Source organism: Balaenoptera physalus, assembly GCF_965194825.1.
Source record: "Balaenoptera physalus genome assembly, chromosome: 8".
Lineage (NCBI taxonomy): Eukaryota > Metazoa > Chordata > Mammalia > Artiodactyla > Balaenopteridae > Balaenoptera > Balaenoptera physalus.
In genome coordinates, this window is record NC_138887.1 from 19,053,273 (window position 1) to 19,076,304 (window position 23,032).

The following is a 23,032-nucleotide window of genomic DNA, read 5'->3' on the forward strand; positions in this document are numbered from 1 at the left end:
ATATTGTCTTTGATATTTAGAGAGGGCTGTTTGTTAATTTAACACATTAGTTTATTTGCAAAACAAATTTGCCTGAAGATATTTAATGTTATATGCACATGCTCGCACTTTTACAGTTTCATGAAAATGTAAATAAAATTGGTAAGGAATTGTTTTGCATGAATATTTTCCACCTGGAACCAAATTGCTTTTTATTGGTTATAATATGTCTATATGAGATGGTAAAGTATTATTTTTCTATTCATTTTGTCTAACTGCAACTGTTTTAAGGATTTGCTTTACAGTAATGTGTTATTTTATAGCTTCATTTACCAGTTACATAATTATTTATAATTTTTCACATATAATAAATTGATTAAATGTGGTATATACATTCAAAATCCTTTTGAAGCAAAAGTTTATTTCCATCACATTCATTTAAATCTATTTAAATCTATTCTGTCATAAAGTTATAAAAATAGTAGCTTAAGGGATCTCTAATATTATTAAAAGTCCAATTGAGAATAATAGTCAAATTCATAATAGTTGAGTAATAGTAGTGTATTGTAGTTGGCATTCTTCTCAATTTATTTATTCTTTATTAAATTTTAGATAAAATTCTACTCATTAACTTTTTAGTCTCATAAAAAAGTAAAGGAATAATAGCACATTTAACATTTTACAATAGGTTAATGCTCAAATTTATTGAACAGAAATATAGTTTTTAAATTTTTCATAGACCTTTAAGATAATTTCATCTTATCCAAATCCTTATACAATTTTACATTCATGATCATGGGTCATTTTAAAAAGTTCATTCAAATAAAATAAATGTAGCCTTTCTATATATACCTAAACTTCATGAATGATGAATCATTAATTCTGGTGTTTTCATTCTTTTCTCCTGTCAGTGTGAATAGAATGTAAATAGAATACCATTTATTTATAAGTGGTAGAATATAAATAGAATACCATTTATTTATAAGCAAGAAATTTGTGTAGGTATTACCTTCAGAAGTTAGTTATGAGATACATTTTTGAAGACCATTTATTATCTTTAAAAGATATTGAATTGCCTTTTTTTCAAAAGTATATTAAAACCAGGTTATGCTTTTAATTTATCTTTTTTTGTCTTGAAGAAAAATGATAAATTGGAAACTTTTGAATGATTTATTTCATTGTTTTGATATTTCTGTATCTTCTCTTACTCAACCTTGCCTACCCCCTCCATATTCTTGTAGTTAGGTGCCCCTCCATACTCTTGTAGTTAGGTGAAGGCAGTAGGAGAACAGTTCTTTAAGATTGTCAGATATATCATTTATTTTAAAATATTGAGACTTCCCTGGTGGCGCAGTGGTTAAGAATCCGCCTGCCAATGCAGGGGACATGGGTTCAAGCCCTGGTCCGGGAAGATCCCACGTGCCGCGGAGCAACTAAGCCCATGCACCACAACTACTGAAGCCCGCGCACCTAGAGCTCGTGCTCTGCAACGAGAAACCACTGCAATGAGAAGCCCGTGCACCGCAACGAAGAGTAGCCCCCACTCGCCGCAACTAGAGAAAGCCCGCGCACAGCAACGAAGACCCAACGCAGCCAAAAATAAGTAAATTAAAAAATAATAAAATAAAATATTAAGCCATATTGCTTTATATTTTCCCAGAGGATAAAATTGCTGAAGAGTTTATTTCTGAAATTATTGGTACAGGTTTCTAAAGTGACTTTTAAAAGGAAAATTATCTTTAAAAAGTTAAGGACATTCAATTACACATATATCACATATTATTATTGATCTTATTTGATCAGTTAACATTTTGAGAAATTACTTTTGAAGGTAGTTCACTGTAATTCTACAGTTTGGGAGGTTTAAAATAATAAGTTTTTTTTTTATTATAAGAAACAGTGCACTCTGAATTAATTTCAAGAAACAACTGAAAAATGAGAAAAGGAGCATAATTCTTTAGTTCTGTGTACCAAATTGACAAGTTGTATTTTTCAGTAATTAATATTTAATTTCTGAATCGTTTCCTATTTAGTTGTGCATATTAATAAGAAAAACATTTAAGTTAAAATGTCCTTTTAAATTTATTTTCAAGAGTAAATAAAACATTATGGAGCAAAGTGTAGTAATATATATATTTTTTCAAAAATACACATTTCCATTTTCTTTTGAACTCACATCATTATACTATATATTAGAATATATTTGGACTTATGTTTGTTATATCAGTTTAATTTTTTAGTCATAAATCAACTTGATCTTTTCCCACAAGTGTTGCATTAATTGTAGTAGCATTTAGTTAACCTTATGCTTTTTGCTCATTTAAGTGTTGGTTTATGATAAGGATATATTTAAACTAATTATTTTGGGGTTTTTAAATTTTATTTGTTTGTTTGTTTGGCTGGTTGTGTTGGGTCTTTGTTACTGCACGCGGGCTTTCTCTAGTTGCGGCGAGCAGGGACTATTCTTCATTGTGGTGCGCAGGCTTCTCATTGCGGTGGCTTCTCTTGTTGTGGAGCACGGGCCCTAGAGTGTGTGGGCTTTAGTAGTGTGGCTCGCGGGCTCTAGAGCACAGGCTCAGTAGTTGTGGCGCATGGGTTTAGCTTCTCCGCGGCATGTGGGATCTTCCCAGACCAGGGCTTGAACCTGTGTCCCCTGCATTGGCAGGTGGATTCTTAACCACTGCGCCACCAGGGAAGCCCTATTTTGGTATTTTTGAAATGAATTTATCATTAATCAGAAAGCAGAATGATTTAGTTATTTTACGTATGGGAGTTTTTGAAGCCGATGCTTAATCTCTAGTTTACTATAGCTGTAGGAAGATGTTTTTGCTATAAATTTTAGGGCAGGTTACATTTATTTATTCAACCAAAAACAGATTTGGCATTTTTCTTCAGCTATAGATAGATGTATAGAACATTTATGTAATTTTCAGTTTTTTTTAAGGTGAAGGGATTTTGTCCATATTTATTTAATTAAAAATGTTTAATTTAATTCAAGCTTCAAATTCAAAGTCAGTATTGATGGTTTTTCCCGTAGTTGGAATTAAAGTTTTCTTTGTCTGCTTAAAATTTCATTTAACATGTTTATTAAGGGCCTATTATGTTCCATGCTCTGTGTTATGTAAAGAGAATACAAAAGTCAAGAAAATGCAGTTCTTGCCCTCAAGGACCTTATGGTCAGTCTGTGGCTTCCTCTGCCCTTCATTAGTATTGTGTGCAACTGCCAGATCATACAAGAGTTAATTCGTGCTGAAGGAACTAATACTTAAATACTTGAAATGAAAACTAATAGTTAAATTTGTAAAGTGAATATATAAAAATAGGATTTTTCAGTTCAGTAGTCCATGATATTTGATAATATAGATATTTAAATGTCTTCTTCCAAGTAAAATAACAATCCTATTTGTTGAAATTTTCATTCTGACATTCCTTGAACTTAGTGTTATGGAGCACAATTGTTTGATGCCTATGTTATAGCTAAATTTTGTTAATAATTAAATTATGACATTGGTATCAAACAATCAGTTGAAACTTAAGTTATGGACAATAAGTAGTGTATTATGCATAGCATATTATAAACTAAGTGGCTTTTCTTAAAGTTACGTGGCTACATTTCAGATACCTTATGATTAAAAGTTATACTCATTATGTCACTCTTTTATATGCAGTATTTCAAACTACTTTTATAGATTTTTAACCAAAAAAACTCATTTTGTAGACTTATAAAACCTCTTTATCTTAAAAAATTAGTGTATTATATAAACTATAGTTGTTTGATTTATATTTTTTAAAAGATAATTATATTTATCAAATGATAATCACAGAACCTCAGAAATCATAGTTGATGAAATACTATCCTTTGCATATATTGCTTAGATAAGAATTTGAACCTTGTAAACATAAAACGTAATATCCTAAAATCTAGCTGTATAAGATATTCATATGAAGTGATTTAAGTATTCGAATTATTTTATAGGTAATGAGGTTGGTGAACAAAAGGGGCAGTTTTCCTAAAAACAAATTCCCTGGTTACTAGAGTATTAGAAAATGTGAAAAGCTCTTCTTTGGCAATTTTTCTGTGTTTCATTTGACTTGTACCAGCATTCCAGTGTCTCTATAGTATACAACTGAAATGCTTGATGTCATTAAGGTAAATTATGTAAATCACAGGAAATATCCCAAATGCTAACATTTTCTAGTAATCTTACTATGTTTTTTTCTTAACCACAACTGAAATTGTGAGGCATTCCATTCCATAGATAGTGCAAGAGCCTTACTTAATGCCTACTTTGCTGATGAATAGGTCAGCAGGGGTGCTGTTTGATAGAGGCGGGCTCTTCTCTAGCAGGGAAGAGCCTTACCATCGTGATGCTCTGTCTCCACTGGTGCAGTAAATTGGATTCTGAAATCTCCTACTACCCTTGGTGTGGATGTATTACCATTCTGCCTATCAGACCACTCTGTAGTAGGTGTCTATTTCAGGAGACTTTTTAAAAACCGTTTTGTCATGCTTCATATTTGGAAAGAGTAAAGTTGAACTAAGATTTTCACCAGCTGCACTGTTGTAAGGAATACTCAGTATAACCAAGGGTAATAAAAAACACAAGTATATTTTACTCTGTGGCCCAGGGATAAAATCTTTCTCATTTTCATTTGTAAAACGACAGTGTTTACCCCTACCTTTCTCCAGTCTTCCCTAAATCTGGTGTTAAATTTCTTCAGTGTAACCACTTTGCCTTTGTGAATATATCAGCCCAGGAGTAAGCATGTTTACTGAACTCTAGAGAAATGGAACCATTGCTTAAGGGTGACATGTAAAATACTGCCTAAGGGGTAGAAATATTGCATAAATTATGCTTTCAACTGTTGAGTAAAATAATATCTTGGAACCTTACCTTTGTAGGTAATATTTTATGACTACCTTTCTAATAAATATAGCAAATGTATACCCTTTATTCACCATTTTTGGGGAAAAATATTGAACACCAATAAATTTTATTTGACTTTGCAAATATTTTGCTGAAAGCACGCACAAAAAAGTTTATATGGATATGTGCTTATACACGCCTATTCAAGTAAATCTGTTAATACAGAGACTATATAGGCAAATGCATACCTTAGAGCTTTATGACTGGATTGTTTTAATGAGGATAGGAGTTTTAATAAGAACAATTTAGGAGTTAAATGATTTGGAAAAAATCTACATTATGGAAATGTGTGCTACATTTTAAAATACTCTGTAAAAAGTTGATTAAAAGAAATGTTGATGCTTAAGGGGGTTTCCAATGAGAAATTGTCCTGATTCCTTGTCAGCTCACAACTAATCCGAGTCCTTTTGGAGGATATAGGCCTCATCTGCCCATAGTAGACATTTTTCATGAGCTGGTGCTACACCAAGTCCTTGTCCTTTTCCCTAGATGAGAAATTAAGGTCCTTGTTCCCAAGTCACCTCTAGAACCTAAGGTGTTCTCTCACCTTGGCCACTCTGAATAGTGGTGGAGAGCTGAATTTCCAATAATTAGGAATAAGAAAGGGAACTAGGTTTATCTGGGAGTGTCTTATTTATTCCCTTGGCTTCAAATGCTATGTGTATGCTGATAACTTTTTTTTTTTTTTTAATATTTATTTACTGATTTATTTTTTTGGTCGTGTTGAGTCTTAGTTGCGGCACACCGAATCTTTCGTTGCGGTACCTGGGCTCTTTGTTGCAGTGTGTGGGCTTCTCTCTAGTTGTGGTGCGTGGGCTCTCTAGTTGTGGCACACTGGCTCCAGAGCATGCGGGCTCAGTAGTTGCAGTGCACGGGCTCAGTTGCCCCGTGGCATGTGGGATCTCAGTTCCCCGACCAGGGATCGAACCGGCATCCCCTGCATTGCAAGACCAATTCTTAACCACTGGACCACCAGGGAAGCCCTATGCTGATAACTTTTGAATTCTCTATTTCTAGTCCTTTTCCTCTATCTCTGGACCCAGACTGCCAACAGAACAATCAGACCTGAATGTGCCATATTTACCAACACCTGATATATCTAAAACCAAAGTATTCCCTAAATCTTTTCCTGTGATTTTTTTCAGCCTTACCTAAGTTTCAAAACTTGTCATTTACTTGTTCATCCTTTACTAAGCACATACTTCGTGGCATGCACGATGTTAAGTACTAGAAAAACAAAGATAATACAGTTTCTAGTTTTTAGTTAAATGGAAAAATTGTCTCTGAACCCTCTTTTGTTTTCACTTCACTTAGTTGTTCAACAAGCCCAGTCTGTTTTTCTTCCTAAACACAAATGTCTCAAACTTATTCCTATCTTCCCACCTCCACTGCCATTGCCTTAAATCCCCAGCTTCATTATTTCTTAGTTAGACCATTGCAACACTGTCCTAACTGGTCTCCCTGACACTGACATCTTCAAATTCATTTTGCATACAGTCATCAGCAAAGATCTTAAAAAATAAATATGGTCTTATTTTTCTGCTTATGCTTTTTTAGTGAGTTGCATTATCTACAGAACCAAGTCTACATTTCACAGCATTTCTTGTGAGGCCCTTTGGAGACTGGCACTATTTTCTGCCACTGTCTTTATTCATCTTGTACACCATTCACAGTAAGGTGTTTCCTCGCTGAAAGCACACCCGTTTTCCTTGTGGTGGTGTTACATATGCTGTCCTCCCCACTGTGGAGCTCTCTTTTACGTTTTGTGGTCCACCCCCCAAATGCCATTTCTCAATGAATTCACATTTTGCCTCCCTTCCTATTAGTCATTACCTTTTCTAAAGTCAGGTAATTGGATTTATCCATATCACTAGCATAGCACTCATATTGTGTTATTGCCATTGTATTGTGTGTTTGTCTCCCCTGATACCCTGAATTCTTTGAGGGCACAGACTTTGTCTTCATTTTTGTGCCTCTTGCACCGTGCCTTGAACATGGGATTCACTCGTTGAATGAATGATTTCCCATTCTTCTAAGCATGAAGTTAGGGTCTTCCTGGATAGTAAAGACCTGCAGTCATCTGTATGCTAAAAAGTTCCAGAGATTAGAGGTGCTATCTTTAGTTCCTCTAGGTATAAACATTCATGCCACTTTTTGTTTATCTGAGTGTTTTGAAGAGTAACAGTCCATTCCCTGCCTTTTTTTTTTTAATACAAATTCTCGATGATGGGTTTTTTTAATAAATTTATTTACTTATTTATTTTTGACTGCATTAGGTCTTCGTTGCTGCAGGCAGGCTTTCTCTAGTTATGGCGAGCGGGTTCTACTCTTCGTTGCGGTGCGCATGTTTCTCATTGTGGTGGCTTCTCGTTGCAGAGCATGGCTCTAGGTGCGTGGGCTTCAGTAGTTGTGGCACGTGGGCTCACTAGTTGTGGCTCACGGGCTTAGTTGCTCTGCGGCATGTGGGATCTTCTCAGACCAGGGCTCGAACCGTGTCCCCTGCATTGGCAGGTGGTTTCTTAACCACTGCGCCACCGGGGAAGCCCCACTGTGATGATTTTTAAGATGAATTAACTTAGAGAGTATTTCCCTCCCTTCCATTGCTGCACTCACCACCTCTCCTTTGTATGCATAAAAATGTCGGTTGAACTCTTCTTAATATATGCCATATGTTCATGAATTATCACATTGCCTGAAATCAGATCAAATGTGTTGCTTGTTGGGTTGTGTGGACCTCATATGCTGACATGTTAAGTTTTTTTATTTAAATAATTTAATATTTCAGATTGTAAAGCTCTTCCAAAACAAGCAGGATAGGATATTTCACAAATCAATTGACAACCTATGAAAGTATTTCACAAATCAATTGACTAACCTATGAAAGTATAAAAATAATGAGCATGTTAAAATTTAATTACAGTTGTAAATTGATTTCCTTTTGTTGGCAGAAAGAACATAGTTTATTAGCCCAGGAACAGGTTCACACTGTTTTAACATCAAGCACTTCCAGCTGAAGCTTGTTAGTGACTGCCTCTCGGATTAAGAAAAAAAATCCTCCCTGTGGTACATGAACTCCTATTGTTAAGACATAAATAATCAGCTCATCCCCTAGATGGATGAGAACAAAGAACATAATAGTACACAGAGCAAAGATTAACTAAGCAAATATTGTATAACCCCATCAAAGATGTAAAGTTTAAAACATTTTATGTTTAAGGAGGTTTTTAGTTTTTATTTTTCTTTGTGAATGCCTCAGTCATGACATAGGTGCTAGTCGGAGGGAAAAAAATAAATATTTTGGCTTTTGAATTAGGTAGACTGATTATTTTAAGCTAAAGTAAAATAAAATCCTTTAATTAGTGTCAATATGTTACATATATATGTATATATATGTGTGTGTGTGTGTGTGTGTGTGTGTGTATAAAGACTATGGAAATACTATTCTCTTTGATAGTAAGATGCTTCAGATTTTTAGTTTTGTTTATTTTTAAACCAAGGAGTAAAAACCAGAATTTATATTTAGAGGAGAAACATCAATGTAAGTATGGCTAAAACTTAGAGGTAAAGTGACTGACTTTTTGTACAAGTTTCTTTTTAAACTTTATTCTGTATTTCCTAGCACAAAATCTAAATCCTCACTTTGAAAAAGAAAACCCATTTTGTAGACTAATTTTTTTTTCAGTTGAATTTCATTCATTTGAATTTGAGCTTGATACAATAGACAACAAAAACAGCTGTGGAAAACAGTGTATACTTCCCTAAAATCTGAAAATTATTGGCAAAGGAATATGTCTTCATAGGTAATAGAAACCAAGAAGGGGAGTAATAATTTCCCCACAGAAGTTTAAATTTACTTAGGTAATTAAAATGGTATTTCTTGAAAATTATTCCAGTGTTTCAGGAAAGACCGTTTTATATCTTTGCTTTAAAATTTTCTATGTGTATCCTAACTTTTAATTTATTCAACTATTATATATTTTGTATGATTTATAGTCATGAATTTTTTTGGTAAATTATCTTTAATCCACAAATGTGTGGGAAGTTTTGCTTTGGGATACCATTTTCAGTGTTTAATAATTTCAGATTTTAAGAAATTGTGCTTTTTCCTCCACCTTAATTTATCTTTTAAAATTAAACCTTAAAAACAGTAATTTTATGTCTAATATAATATGCAATTTGATTTATGAAAAGTTTAAATGTCATAAGGTTAATAAATTCCACATTAATATTACTTTGGTAATATCAAACCTCTCATATCTGATAATTTTGTTCACAGGGTTATTGATTGTTAATTCTTAAGGCTATTACCTGTATCCCTGGGGCAGGACATTTGCCTATGTTGAGATACTTCTTTATCCTTTTTGCTACAATTTCATTTAAATTTTTTCCTCTGTTTTATCTGCAGTGCCTTTGCTGCTGGGTTTCTAACCTCCAGCAGACTCACAGTATCCCCTTTCATGGTGGAATGCTTTCAGAGTTGTCTTTTTACTCACTTTTCCTTACTGGTGCCTTCTTCTGTAAAGCTTTCCTTAGTCTGTCTCAATATGATGATCTCTTCCCTATATTCTGCATCTCCCTTTGGGGTAGTGTAAGGAGTATAAGCTTTGAATTCAGATGGTATTCAAACCCAGTGTAGCTCTTACCACTATTACCTCAGTGATCTTGAATATTTACTAACCTCTCTGAAGATGTTTCCTCTTCTCGAAAAAGAGCTTTATTTATAGTACCTAACTCGTGGCTGTGCTGTTGTGAGGACTGAAGGAATTAAAGTGCCTAGTACAATGCCTGTATCTGTAGCCTGTAGATACAGATCTGTCGATGTCTGTATCTAATCTATAGAGCCTGGACTCAATAACAAGTTCCACTCCCTATACTACTAATTACCCATGGTCACTGATATTCAGTAGAACTGACCAATCAGGAGTGAATGCCAGTTACATATGTGTCATTCTCAGAAACTTTGAAGAGCAGTAGAAGAAAAGATAAAAGCACTGACTGGGGTCTTTACTACAGTAGTCATAGTCTTGGCAGACCACCTTCTAATATTCATGAACACCCAAAATGAAGCATTATTTTGGCTAAGCATTTTTAATACGTTAAATATTCTTAGGATTAAGTACTTAATTTAAAATTTGTCACAACTCTAAAATGTTTTCTAGTAAACCTCTTGCATGGTATATATGTTATATTCTTTTTCATTGGGACATTTGGATTAATAATTTGAAACATCTGCTCACATGTCCAACATATTAATTTGTTAGGGGTGACTGACTAGGGGCTGATAATGCCAGTCATCCTTTTATGATGTCTGTTTTCTCATCTGTGAAATGAGGCATTGATCTCCAAGGATTCCAGTCCTGATGAGCTAGCTCATAATTTTATTTCATAATAATTTTTATAGTGGAACACTAGTATTTAATAAGTTTGAAGTGCATTTGGTTGCTGTAGCCTCCAAACAAACAAAAACAAAACTTTCACCATTGAAAAAAATAGAAATAAAAGGTAGAATTTGGGGAAATGTAGAACACTGAGGTTGGGATTTACATAATAGCAGTTTTGCTCTAATCCTTCTATGCTTTAGAGGAGGTGATAAGTTGTACTAGCCACAGGCTTGGAGCAACTTTGTGATATTTTTATGGGCTCACAGCATGAAACCAGCAGCTACAAATCCTCCTTGTGGCTGAACCACAAGTCACAACTAATTATCTGGCTTTCAGTGGCAAAATCTGTAATCTATAAACTTTTAAAAACCCATATAGCCTCACTTCAGTGACCTATCAATATTGAAATAATATTCTCAAACTTACCCACTTTGAGCAATATTTTATCAAGTAGTTTCTTTAAAATCCCTGTAAATAAAGGTCAAAAAATGTTTTTATTTCTATGAGTAGGTTTAAGTATCTACTTCATAGGTACTTAAATATTTTGAGATAAAATGCGTTCTGGCAGTTTATAAGGTCTTTCTCAAAGCCCTCTATATTTTGTGTATTTTATCAGTGTTGTTATTTTTTAATTAAAAATTTTTTTGAGTTGCTGTAGATGCATGTGCAGTGGAAAGAAATAATAAGGGCTCTTTCTTGCTGCATGCCCTTTACCCAGTTTCGCAACCAGGAAATGGCCATTGATGCGATCTACTGATCTTAATCAAATTTTCCACTTCTACATGTATTCATTTTTGTGTATATCTGTGCATATTTGGTTATTTGAAATTTTATTCCATGTGTAGGTCTGTGTATCTCTCTCCGAAGTCGATATATCAGTTCTACCATCACAAGGACCCGTCCTTTTATAACCACACCCACCTCTCTCTTGCCTATTCCCCTAATCCCTGGCAACCACTAATCTCCACCTCTAAAATTTTTGTCATTTCAAGAGTTTGTATAAATGGAGTCATACAGTATGTAACATTTGAGTTTGGCTTTTTTTTCACTCAGCATAATTAATTCCTTTGAGAGTCATCCAAATTGTTGCATGTACCAATAGTTCATTCTTTTTTACTGCTGAGTTGTATTTCATGATATGGAATACACAGTTTAACCATTCACCCATTGAAGAATATCTGGGTTCTTTCCAGTTTTTGGCTGTCACAAATAAAACTACTATGAATGTTCATATACAGGTTTTTGTGTGAACATGCCCAAAGGGTGCAATTTCTGTGTAATATGGTAATTGCATGTTTAGTTCTATAAGTGGTATCAATGTTTTACTACTTCCAGTGAAATATGGTAACCTTACTTACATTTAGGTTATTTTAACTTTCCCACTTTTTAAATATCATTGTCTTGATTATTAGATGGTGTCAGTTTTTAATCAAATATGATTTAGAAAAGTCATGAGGAGATAGTCTACTTTATTCATATTTCTGCTCTTTCCGTTGTTCTTTATTCTGTCTTGATGTGCAAGGTTCCTTATTTTTTTAATTTCTCTTTTGTTTAAAGAACTCCATTTAGCCATGCTTCAAAGGTAGGTCTACTAGTGACAGATTCTTTAGTTTTCCCTCATTTGAGAATGTCTTTATTTCCACTTCATTCACGAGGGATAGTTTTGCCAGATACAGAACATACAACTGCCAGCCTTTGGGCAGGACTCCTGTTCAGTCCAGGAGAGAAATAAGCCTACCTGGGTAGCTTTCTGTTCTGGATTGGGTGTCAGGAGATGCTGAGCCTGGGTCACCTTGTGCTGTTGTGTGGGGATTCATCAGACTTGCAGCCTCTACATTATTCCTCCATTCCTGGGTCCTTAAGCAGTCTGCCTTCCTCTTTCCACCTTTCAGAGTCCTTTGGTTGCTGTTTAGGTTATTTCCAGGGTTTATAGTTGCACTTAGCAGGGAAGAACTGTAAATATGAATCTGTGCCATGTTATCTGGACCAGAAGTCCTCCTATATATTTTTTTTAAATATATTTTCTTCTGGCTAGGCTTGTTTTTAGTATTTGTTTATGAAATATGTTTTAGGGTTATTTTAGCTCAATTGGATGAAAAGCTTTCTGTAAATTGAACAGTGCTAAAAAAGATTTCAAAATATTCAAATATATTTTGCCATTATTTAGAGAGCTTTTCCCCAACAAAGATTAAATCTTTCTAAGACATCGATTTTATAGCCCGCAAAATATTCCAGTTAATTCTTATTTGCTGGAACTAAATCACTTCCTTCATTTGGGGTCTTAACAACAGTAGTGACTCTTGTGTGTCTGTTTTCTTTGTTACTAAATCTTCGGCTGCTGCAGCAGATGAGAAAGACTCTGATTCCACCTCTGTCTTATGTTTGCACACGCTCACGTGCAAAACTGAGTCTGGTCCTGAGTACCCTTACTGTCTACAGACTTTTGCCATATTCCTACTGACCATATCAAAATATTTAGGCATTAATGCCAGCCTGCAGATGCGACCTCATCATTTTGTCATGAACATTTAACGTTGGGCAAGGAAGTAAATTAGTATTTTCCATGATCCTATTCATCTTTGAATGCACAGTACCTAGACCAAGTCCCCAAGAGTTTCATGGATATGCAGTGGGAAATAAAAATTAGATAATTTTAAGGATTCAATAATGGAGAGGAAGGTGGGTATTCTTGTACTTATACATGTATAGAAATAATTTTCCAAAAGTTTCGTATATTTTTTCCAGAATTTTTCATTTAGGCATAAATTAATATGTTTGAGATTCAAAATGTTGAACCCATAAGTTAATCTTTGTATTTGATTTTTTCAGTTTTACTCAGCATTATTTTCATAAACTGGCAAAGTACTTTTAAGTTGTTGGTATTTGTACACTGCTTTATGTAACGTTCTCCTAAATTATGTATTTGTATGTTGGTTTTGTTCATACGGTAAGTTCAAGGAGTAAAAGATCTCTGAAATTAGTGTTATTTAATGTGAAAAATCACATTACAATTTAATTGTTTTCACTTTGGTTTCGATTTTTTGTGTATTAGCTTCTCCTAAATGAGACCCTACCCTCCCACCCCGCAACAAATTGAGCAGTCATCTTACTAATATTTTGGAAATGCTTTTTGACTGCTACATCTTAAAGTTGTACTATATCCTTTGTGTAATTTATAAGATTCATTTATCATGGAATCTTGGTAGAACTGGAAGTGATTCAAGGGACTGTCTGTTTCAACTTAATTGCCTTTGGTAATTTGCTGTAACTAATATGGTAAAAGTAATAAGACAGTGAGATACCTGAAAATATTCTTGAAATTCTAACTTAACTAGATTAAAGACAGATTTTGTATTTATGAAGAAAATGGAAGAAGAGTAAATATAGCATACAGTTTGGATTAAAGAATTGAATTAAATATGTGAGAGTATTTGAATCACAGGAAAGTAGAAGTTATAAGAAATAGTATAAGGAAATGCCAGTGGGAAAGTAAAATGTAAGTAATGTCTTATATATTAAAAGAAAAAGAGCTACTAAAGAAATCTATTTTTAATAATAAAGGGAGATTAATCTGTGAGTTTCAAATGTCTATTACTAACCTACTTTAGCAAATGAATTCCTTGTAGAAAAATAGAAAGGAATGAAGTTAATGAGTATATTTTGCCATAGGAGACGGTGTCAGCTCTTTTCTATGTAACCTCCCATTCATTAAACTTTCAGACCTACTTTCTCATCATGATCCCTACCTGTTTCTAAACTGGGAAGGAAAATGAGTTTGTCCTGACTTTCAGCAGTACTCACTTTCCCCCAAAGATCCCGTTATTCCCTGGCTGCTCATCCTGCTCTGTGTCTCATCCCTTCATAGTGAGGGTCTCAAGCCACTCCTCTTGTGAGAGATAGGAGCTCAGGGCCTGCATTCTGTCATTACTAAGTGAGCCCTTCTTTAAATCTCTTTTTAATTCTCTTTTGTCTGCGTGAAGACACCTTCATCATTTTACTTTCTCTTTAGTTTGCTTCATGTATCTCATTTTGTCCTTTGACTTTTAACCTTCCCATATTCTTCTGTTTTAGATGTATCTCTCCTAAACAGTATATAGTTGGATTTATTTTTTCAGTCACTTAATCTTTGCCTTTTATTTGCAAAAGTTAGTTAACTTTTAATATAATTACTAATGTAATTTTGTTTATATCTATTATCTTGTTTTATACTTTATATTTGTCTTACCTATTTTTGTTTCTTCTTCTTACTTTCTTTTGGAATTTTCTAGTTCAGGTTTCCCCTTCTAATTTAGAAGTACATACACTTGTTTCTGTTCTCTTAGTTGTTACTATAAATATTATAACATTCATACTTATCAAAGTCAAAATTCAGTGAGTACTTCTGTTCTCTCAGATACCATAGGACCTTGGACATTTTAACTTCTATTTTGTCCACTCCCAATTTATGTATTACTGGTGTTGTGCACTTTAATCCTATTTTTAAACCCATAATATAGTATTGTTATCACCTAAACAGGCAAATTAATTTAGATTTACCATCACATTTACCAGTTTCTTCACTCTTCATTCCTTCTTGCACTTCAGACCTTCCAACTTGGCTTCCTTTACTTTCACCGGGAGGTACCTTTTTAGGAATTTGAGTGAATAAGGATCTTTTTTTTTTTTAAATTTTATTTATTTACTTATTTATTTTTGGCTGTGTTGGGTCTTCATTTCTGTGCAAGGGCTTTCTCTAGTTGCGGCAAGCGGGGGCCACTGTTCATCGCGGTGCGCGGGCCTCTCACTATCGCGGCCTCTCTTGTTGCGGAGCACAGGCTCCAGACGCACAGGCTCAGTAGTTGTGGCTCACGGGCTTAGTTGCTCCATGGCATGTGGGATCTTCCCAGACCAGGGCTCGAACCCCTGTCCCCTGCATTAGCAGGCAGATTCTCAACCACTGTGCCACCAGTGAAGCCCGAATAAGGATCTTTTGATAGCAAACCTCTGGTTGTTCTTAGTTTGGAAATGTGCCTTTTATTTCATTCTCAGTCTTAAACGATTGTTTTTTCTGGCCATATGGTTCAGAGTTAACAGTTACTTTCTTCAGTATGTTGAAAATACACCACTGTTTTATGTCTTTCATTGTTGTTCTTTTTTTTTTTTAGAGAATACCTTATTAGTTTCTGTAATCAAACCCATGTAGATAAGACCTTACATATTTAATACAGTGTGTTACCCCTGTACAAATGGAAAAGATTATGTTTAACGTTTCTAGACCAATATGGCTGTTGATTTCTGTACAATGCCAACCCAACACAGTACAACTGGGATACTTCTCCAAAGTTGACAGCAGAGCTAAAGTTTCCAAAAATTCAAATTATATATATGTGTGTGTGTGTGTGTATATAGATAGATAGATAGATTTATTTATTTATATAAAAAGACCAATAGCAATATGTTATACATCGATAGCAGCAACAGCTTTTCCAGGTTCTGCAGTCATCTGAACAAAATAATAGAGACAACCAGCACACTCCATTAAAAAAAAAAAAAGGTAAAAAACAAAACCTGAGAAAACAGCAAATTCTGTTACTGTTGTGGTACCTGGCACCATTTTTTTTTTTTTTTTAATTAGCTTCTCAATTACCATCTGTCATCATTGTTCTTAAAACAGCTGTCAGTCCAGTTGCCAGTCCTGTGAAGATAATCTGTTTTTCCTTTTCTAGCTACTTTTAAGAACTTTTTATCTTTGGTGTTTCATACTTTCACTATGATGTGTCTAGGTATGGATTTCTTTTTATTTCTCCTTGTTTGGACTTATTTGGTCCTTTAATTCTGTGAATTGGTGTTTTTAATCTTTTTGAATGAATTTTCATCCATTGTCTTTTCAGATATTACTTCTGCCCTATTCTTTCCATCTCTGTTTTCCTTCTCGATCTTTGATTAGAAATATGTTAGATCTTCTCACTTGTCTTTTCTATTTTTTAACCTCTTTCATATTTTCTCTTTTTTTTAACCTCTTTAGTTTGCATTCTGTATCATTTCTTCAGAAATATCCTCATATTCCTTAATTTTCTCTACATCAGGGTCTAATCTGCCATATAATTTTTAATTTGTTATATTTTTCATACAGGTTTTTTTGTCAATTCATTTTTTTAATCTACTTCATTTCCTGGTGAAATTGACACATTGAGTGTTTCTCCCTAAGTAATTTATATATGTGCACATTACTTTTCTTGACCTGTTCAGAAGTATTTTTTTAATTAAAATATTGTTGGTTTGTAATTATGTTAGTTTCAGGTGTAGAACATGGTGATTTAATATTTTGGGGCGTTATTCTCCATTTAAAGTTATTATAAAATATTGGCTGTATTCCTTGTGCTGTACAATATATCCTGTAGTTTATTTATTTTATACATAGTAGTTTTTACCTTTTAATTCCCTACTCTTGTCCCTCGCCTCTTCTCTCTCCCCACAGGTAACCAATAGTTTGTTGTCAATATTTATAAATCTCATAAAGATATTTTAAATCTGCAGATAGTTTTATTTTTTATTTTCTAAACAAGCATGGCATATTATTCAGAAAGCTATAGGATATATATATATGTGAAACTGTTTTCAAATAAAATATAGTGAGTTTTCACTAAATGGGCTATTAGAAAAGAAACCTATTCATTAAATTTGAAATTAAAAAATAGTGCTAATACATGGTAATAATATAAATAGTAGCTCATATTATTGAATACTGTGTTACAAGCACTGTGTTAAGTTGCTTTACAGATGACCTCATTTAATGAGCACAATACTATTTCACACATTTTTAACAACCAACTGTTTCATTTAACTTAACTCCTAAACTAAGTAAATTGGAGCACATTTATAAAAATATTGAGTAACTTGACATTTTTTTACCTTTTCATCAACTTTACTCAAAATATTACTAAGAAAATCATTAACAGAATGACAGCTGGACAACTACACCTCTACGGTGAGCACATAACTTACAGCACATACCAGATTTCCAAGTTAATGGGTAAGGATCCCTTGGTCCTGTTGGCTGGAGGCACACTGACAGGTCTGTTCTCTTGAACTCTCCCTTTTTTACAGATCATCCTCATTCTTTTAACACATTCTTTATTCAGGCAAGATTATAATACAACTTATTAGAAGTTAGCTCTCTCAGCTATGATCGCATTTTAGTCATACTTTTCATAAGTTTTGGAGTTGTAGTTAGGAGACCTAAATCCTAGTCAAGTAAGTTTCTGTCATTATCTAGTCGTTATCACTTCGGACAAGTCAATGAACATCTCGATTTCTACATTGGTTAAGTTAATTATCTGAATATAGCAATTTTTTTAATGCTGAGGTTGGCATACTTTTTCAGTAAAAGGTCCACATAGTAAATATTTTAGGCTTTGCAGTCCAAGAGGCAAAATGGAGGATAGGATATAAGTATGTGTATAATTAAGAGAGAAAACTCTTGTCTCACTCCACCTTGTTTGCCTATGATGGGGTCATCCCATTTTGTGGGCATGTTTTTCACTCATTTGCCATCAGCTGAAGACATTCTTGGGACAAAGAGGGAAGGGGCTTGGCAGGCAGGACAGGCAGAGTGACCACTGTGGTCAGTTTCACTCTTTGCCACAGTGGCATTTGTGTCCCTGTGCCCTCTTCTTTCCCCCTGAAGAATCCAGCTTTCTCATCAAATTTCAAAGGATTAGCAGTATACAGACCACATTCTGTGATATCCCCCCCTTAAAAAAAAATCAGAAAATACTAGAGGAACTTTATGAGTTGAAAATTAAAGAATTCTAAAATAGCTTGGGGGCCAAAGAAAAAATTAAAATGGAAATTAGAGTATAAAACTATTTCCAAGGTAATAGAGTAAAACAATAGAATGAAAAAATATTATAATTCATATCTCTTTTCCATCTTTTTCAAGTGTTTTCTCGAATGTCTACACCTCAGTGGGGATTAATTTTTTTTTTTAGCCGCACCCCATGGCATGTGTGACATTAGTTCCCCCACCAGGGAGCAAACCCACGCCTCCTGCATTGGAAGTATAGAGTCTTAACCACTGGACCACCAGGGCAGTCCTCAAAATATTATAATTCAGTTCAATAAAAGGCAAGAAAGGAATAAGAAAGACACATAGAAGAAGGAGAAATAGAAAGCTTGACATAATGGTAGAAATAAAATTTTAGAATATCTTTACAGTGAAAGCAAATGGAGTATATAGTCCAGCCGAAAGGACTGTTGTTAGACTGACTATAAAAAGAAAGTCACACTATATGTTGTTTATGTGAGCACTATCTAAAGTTAAGAAAATACAAAACCTGAAAGTAAAATGACGAAAAGTACATAGGAAAAAAGATTAGCACCTAAAAGAATGCTGATATAGGTATATTAATATTAGAAAAAAAAACACACTTTAAGGCAAAGCCATTACTTTTGAAAAAAAGGACCATTAGATAATAATGAAAAGGTTTAATTTGCCAGCAAAACATGATAATTTTAAATGTATGCACCAAATAACAGATTCAGAAATATAAAGCAAAAACTAACAATTACAGAGAGAAAAGGACAAACTTCTTATTATAAGGGGAGAATTTTAGTACCTCTCTCAAGTAGATAAAAAAATGATGTTTATAAGATTTCAACAACACAAACAAGCTTGATCTAATAAATATATGTAGAATGGAGAGTGTAACAGCTTCAAAATACATATTCTTTTCAACACATAGAACATCTATAAAAAATGCTTAGGGACTTCCCTGGTGGTGCAGTAGTTAAGAATCCACCTGCCAGTTCAGGGGACATGGGTTCAAGCCCTGGTCCAAGAAGATCCCACATGCCGCGGAGCAACTAAGCCCGTGCACCACAACTACTGAGCCTTTGCTCTAGAGCCCACGAACCATGACTACTGAAGCCCACGCACCTAGAGTCCGTGCTCCGCAACAAGAGAAGCCACCGCAATGAGAAGCCTGCTCACTGCAATGAAGAGTAGCCCCCGCTTGCAGCAACTAGAGAAAGCCTGTGCGCTACAACGAAGACCCAGTGCAGCCAAAAATAAATAAATAAATTTATTTAAAGAAAAAATGTTTCAAGACATAATCTAATTTGTAATATTAGAAATTAAAGTCTTAGCCTTTTGAATGCAGAGCTTCATATTTCAATGTATTGATACAAAATGTTTTTCTAATTGAAAAAATGTTTTATATTTGCTAAATGTAGTATTTTCTATACATAAAATACTGTGGTAATCTATATGTTCATTTAAAAAATTGTTAATAAAGTAATGACAGCTGACTGAACACTACATAACAGTTTTCCCTTTGAAATTGTAATGGGAGGGAGTTCCCTGGTGGTCTCGTGGTTAGGATTTGGCGCTTTCACTGCTGTGCCCGGGTTCGATCCCTGGTCAGGGAACTGAGATTCTGCAAGCTGCGTGGTGCAGCCAAAACAAAAAAAATAATAATAAAATAAAAAATAAAATTGTAATGGGAAACATAGTGGAGTCTTTGCAGCATAATACGGTGAGCAAGGACTCTAGGTTTGAATTCTTGCTAAGCCACCTCCAGTTCTGGGATCCGAGGAAAGTTACTTAACATCTCTAAGGCTCGTTTATAAAATGAGTACAATAGCTTCCACCTTGTAGGGTCAAGAGGAATAAATGAGATGCTGTGTATAGGTACTTGGTACCAAGCAAATCACTACTACTATTACTGTTTTTATTACTCAGAATGTTTACTGCATCTCAAGGTATTGATCTCAAGTTAAGTGAGCATTTTTTTATTCCTAAGACACATGATTAGGTATTACAGATACTATAACTCTTATCCCTTATATTGCCACAGACAGTTACAGGTCACCAAGTCTCCAGATCTTGCCATTGCTGGCTTCTTTTTTCTGTTGGCCTGCAGGAGATGAGAATAAAAAATTGGGAGAAGAGAATGGGCTACTCAAAGAATTTCAGCTCTTGGGTCAGCTTGCTTTCCTGGATTTCAGAGCATTTAACACTTTTGTTGGCCTTACGCATGTGAAGTTATTTTGATTTTGACCTGTCAAAATACACTTTTGCTTTTGCCAGTATTAATCCACCCGGTGTTTTCCTGACTACCTAGTTGGTGATCAGTTTTAAAAGAAGACTAAGTCCCGGTCTGAAGGATGTATTTCTTATCTCATCTAACCAGCTACCCAACTCTGAAAAAGGCCCACTTTCACATTTTAGCTGCGCAATTCTCAAGGGAGTACAGATTTGCTATTCTGAGCTATTTAGATAGAAACTTCATAAATTTTTTATGGAGAGAAGGAATGTCCTTTGTTTATAGTTTTTAAAGGTTAGCAGTCATGTGTGTGTCATTAAATGAAATAAATTTATCTCTAGTGGAGTACTTAAAGGTTGATCATTGGTTTAACTAAGACTTTAAGCATGTGTACAACTTTGTATATACAAATTTCGAAGTAGTCATATTCTTTGCAGATGTTCTTCTGAATTCAGTTATATATCTTTATCAAAGTATAAAATGTTTCAGAAAGAAGGGCATCATGTAATCTGATTAAACCATTTTCTCATAAAAATGCTTTCTTATTTTTAGATTACCTCTTTAGTGACTCTTCAGCTATTAACCCTGGTTGGCCATGATGATCAGCTTGATGGACCAAAATACAAATGCACAGTATCTCTAGACTTCATCAGAGCTATTGCTAGGTAAGTGTAGAATAATTGTTAAATGTCTTGAATTATGTAAATGATACACTAAATATAAAAATTAATCTTCTTTCTAGTGTAATGTCATTAGTCATTTAAGCAAGAAAAGGTCATTTTAGTGCCAAGAATGCATAAGTTTCACTGTAGAATGAACCCGCTCATCAAATTTACAAATGACATAAAATTGGGAGAATTAGCTAACATGTTATATAGCAAAAAATCAAGATTCTGAGAGACCTTATCAGACTGGAATAATGGTCACATAGTAGCAAGGTAAGATTTAATGGGCAGTTGACTACAAAAAACTAGTATGTACTGTAGTGTATACAGAAGTCGAAATACAATTACACATGAAACTTATATAATGCTATAAACCATTGTTACCTCAATTAAAAAAACAAAAAACAAAAAACCTCATAGGTACTAAAACAAGATGGAAGAGACCTGGCTTAAGTCCTAAGTATTTTAGATGACTACAGGGTTTTAAAAGTCTTGGTGTCTTGTTCAAGGGATATAATAGGTCTACTATGTGTTGCCATAGGCAGATCAAATGTGGTATGCTATGCTGTGCTTGGAGTTTTATAAGGGGGGCATTAATGAATGGGTACATGCTGAGGGGGCAGGAGGAGAGTAGTAGAATGAGGAACCATGTCACATCCCTGAGTGAGGGGCAAGGTGTGAGAGAAAAGGCTTAGGAAGGATATGGTAACGACCTCTAGATTTCAGAGGCTGTCATGTGCAAAATGGATGAAACTAATTCTCGATAATTCTAGAGCATTAGAAATTCAAGGGAAGAAAGTATGTCTGTCAAAATGAAAGCTATCTAAAAATGTAACGCGTTTCCTCATGAAGAGGTGTACTTGCTGTTAGGCAAAATGTGATAGCCATTGGTTGCAACTGGATAACAGTTTGTCAGGACTTGTAGTAGAAGAGGTAGTGTGTGGGTAGTCTGGTAGGTGGAACAAGACAAGCCATAATGCAGTGTCTTCCCAACCTTTTTGAATATGATGATTCCATTTTAAAATCCTTTTAAAATTAATCATGGAAGTATTTATGTATATTTCAAAATTAATAATATATAGGCATGGAACATTATTCAGCCTAAAACCAGTGCTTGACATAGGTATGGATTTGCAGATCTCCTCTAATGAATTTTACAGTTTCTTGAAGTTTCTGAAGTCCACAGGTTGGCAGCCTCTGCCCCGAAGTCTCTTCTGAATTAAAAGTTCTGTGATACTATGAAGCAGGTATTGAGACATTTTGATGACATGTAGACTCTGAAACTTGAAATGAGGGTTTTGAAATGTGTTGTTAGGCTAAAACTGGGCAAACTTTTACACTGAGGAAATTGAGCAGAAACTTTTTTGGAGTTCATTCCACATGACCATAAAGCAGGAACGTTCTGTTTCTAAACAATGGTATTTAAAACTCTGTATCCTAAGAGCCTCTGTCAAAGGCATAACTTTTGAATGCTGAATGTTTACTTCAGGGATTTTGTCATGACTGTGTATGTGTTGAGTTGTGCCCCATCATAATCATATACAGGACAGGTTTGTGAGTGCCCCATATGATGAATATGCAGTGAACCGAACTGAACTGTGTGTTGCTTAATCCACAGCATCACTGATAATAGACACATCCAGAGAAGTGCACTTCCATTTACAACCTCAGAAGGGAGCAGGAATTGTAGACCTGGAATTTTGCCGTAGAACTTGGGAACTCTAACTTGCTTTGTTACATGTGTTTACTCTTTCTTACTTTCCATGGGCAGTGTCCAAAGAATAGTCACCTCCCTCTTTCCACATCTGCCCTCATCCCCACTCCCAACCCAGTGATGTTTTTGTACTTCTTTTCTGATGATTTAACCTGCCATTTTTTCCCTCCCTCCCCCATCCTTCTCTCTTTCCCTAATATTCTTCGTCACTGCCTTAATGAAAACCTGATTCTTACCTGGAGATACTACTTTCCCTAGAGTTATCTCTAGTGGTAGCTTCTTACTTTCTCAAACCCCAGTCCCTCAGGGTTGGATGCTCGTTAAGTGCTCTCCTTTTTTC

General features: G+C 34.6%; 1 protein-coding gene and 1 long non-coding RNA gene across 3 annotated transcripts in view; one reads left to right on the forward strand and one right to left on the reverse strand.

Annotated features, from left to right (window-relative positions):
- The window catches only part of LOC309666314, a 1,163,838-nt gene that overhangs the window by 754,961 nt on the left and 385,845 nt on the right, over positions 1–23,032 (reverse strand). The window lies entirely within an intron of this gene.
- Positions 1–23,032, forward strand: part of ORC5 (origin recognition complex subunit 5) — a 121,012-nt gene that overhangs the window by 42,310 nt on the left and 55,670 nt on the right. For both annotated transcript variants that reach the window (XM_082473607.1, XM_082473608.1), the window contains exon 13: positions 20,866–20,978. In XM_082473607.1, the coding sequence (XP_082329733.1) occupies positions 20,866–20,978 (113 nt within the window). The remainder of the gene's footprint in view (positions 1–20,865; positions 20,979–23,032) is intronic.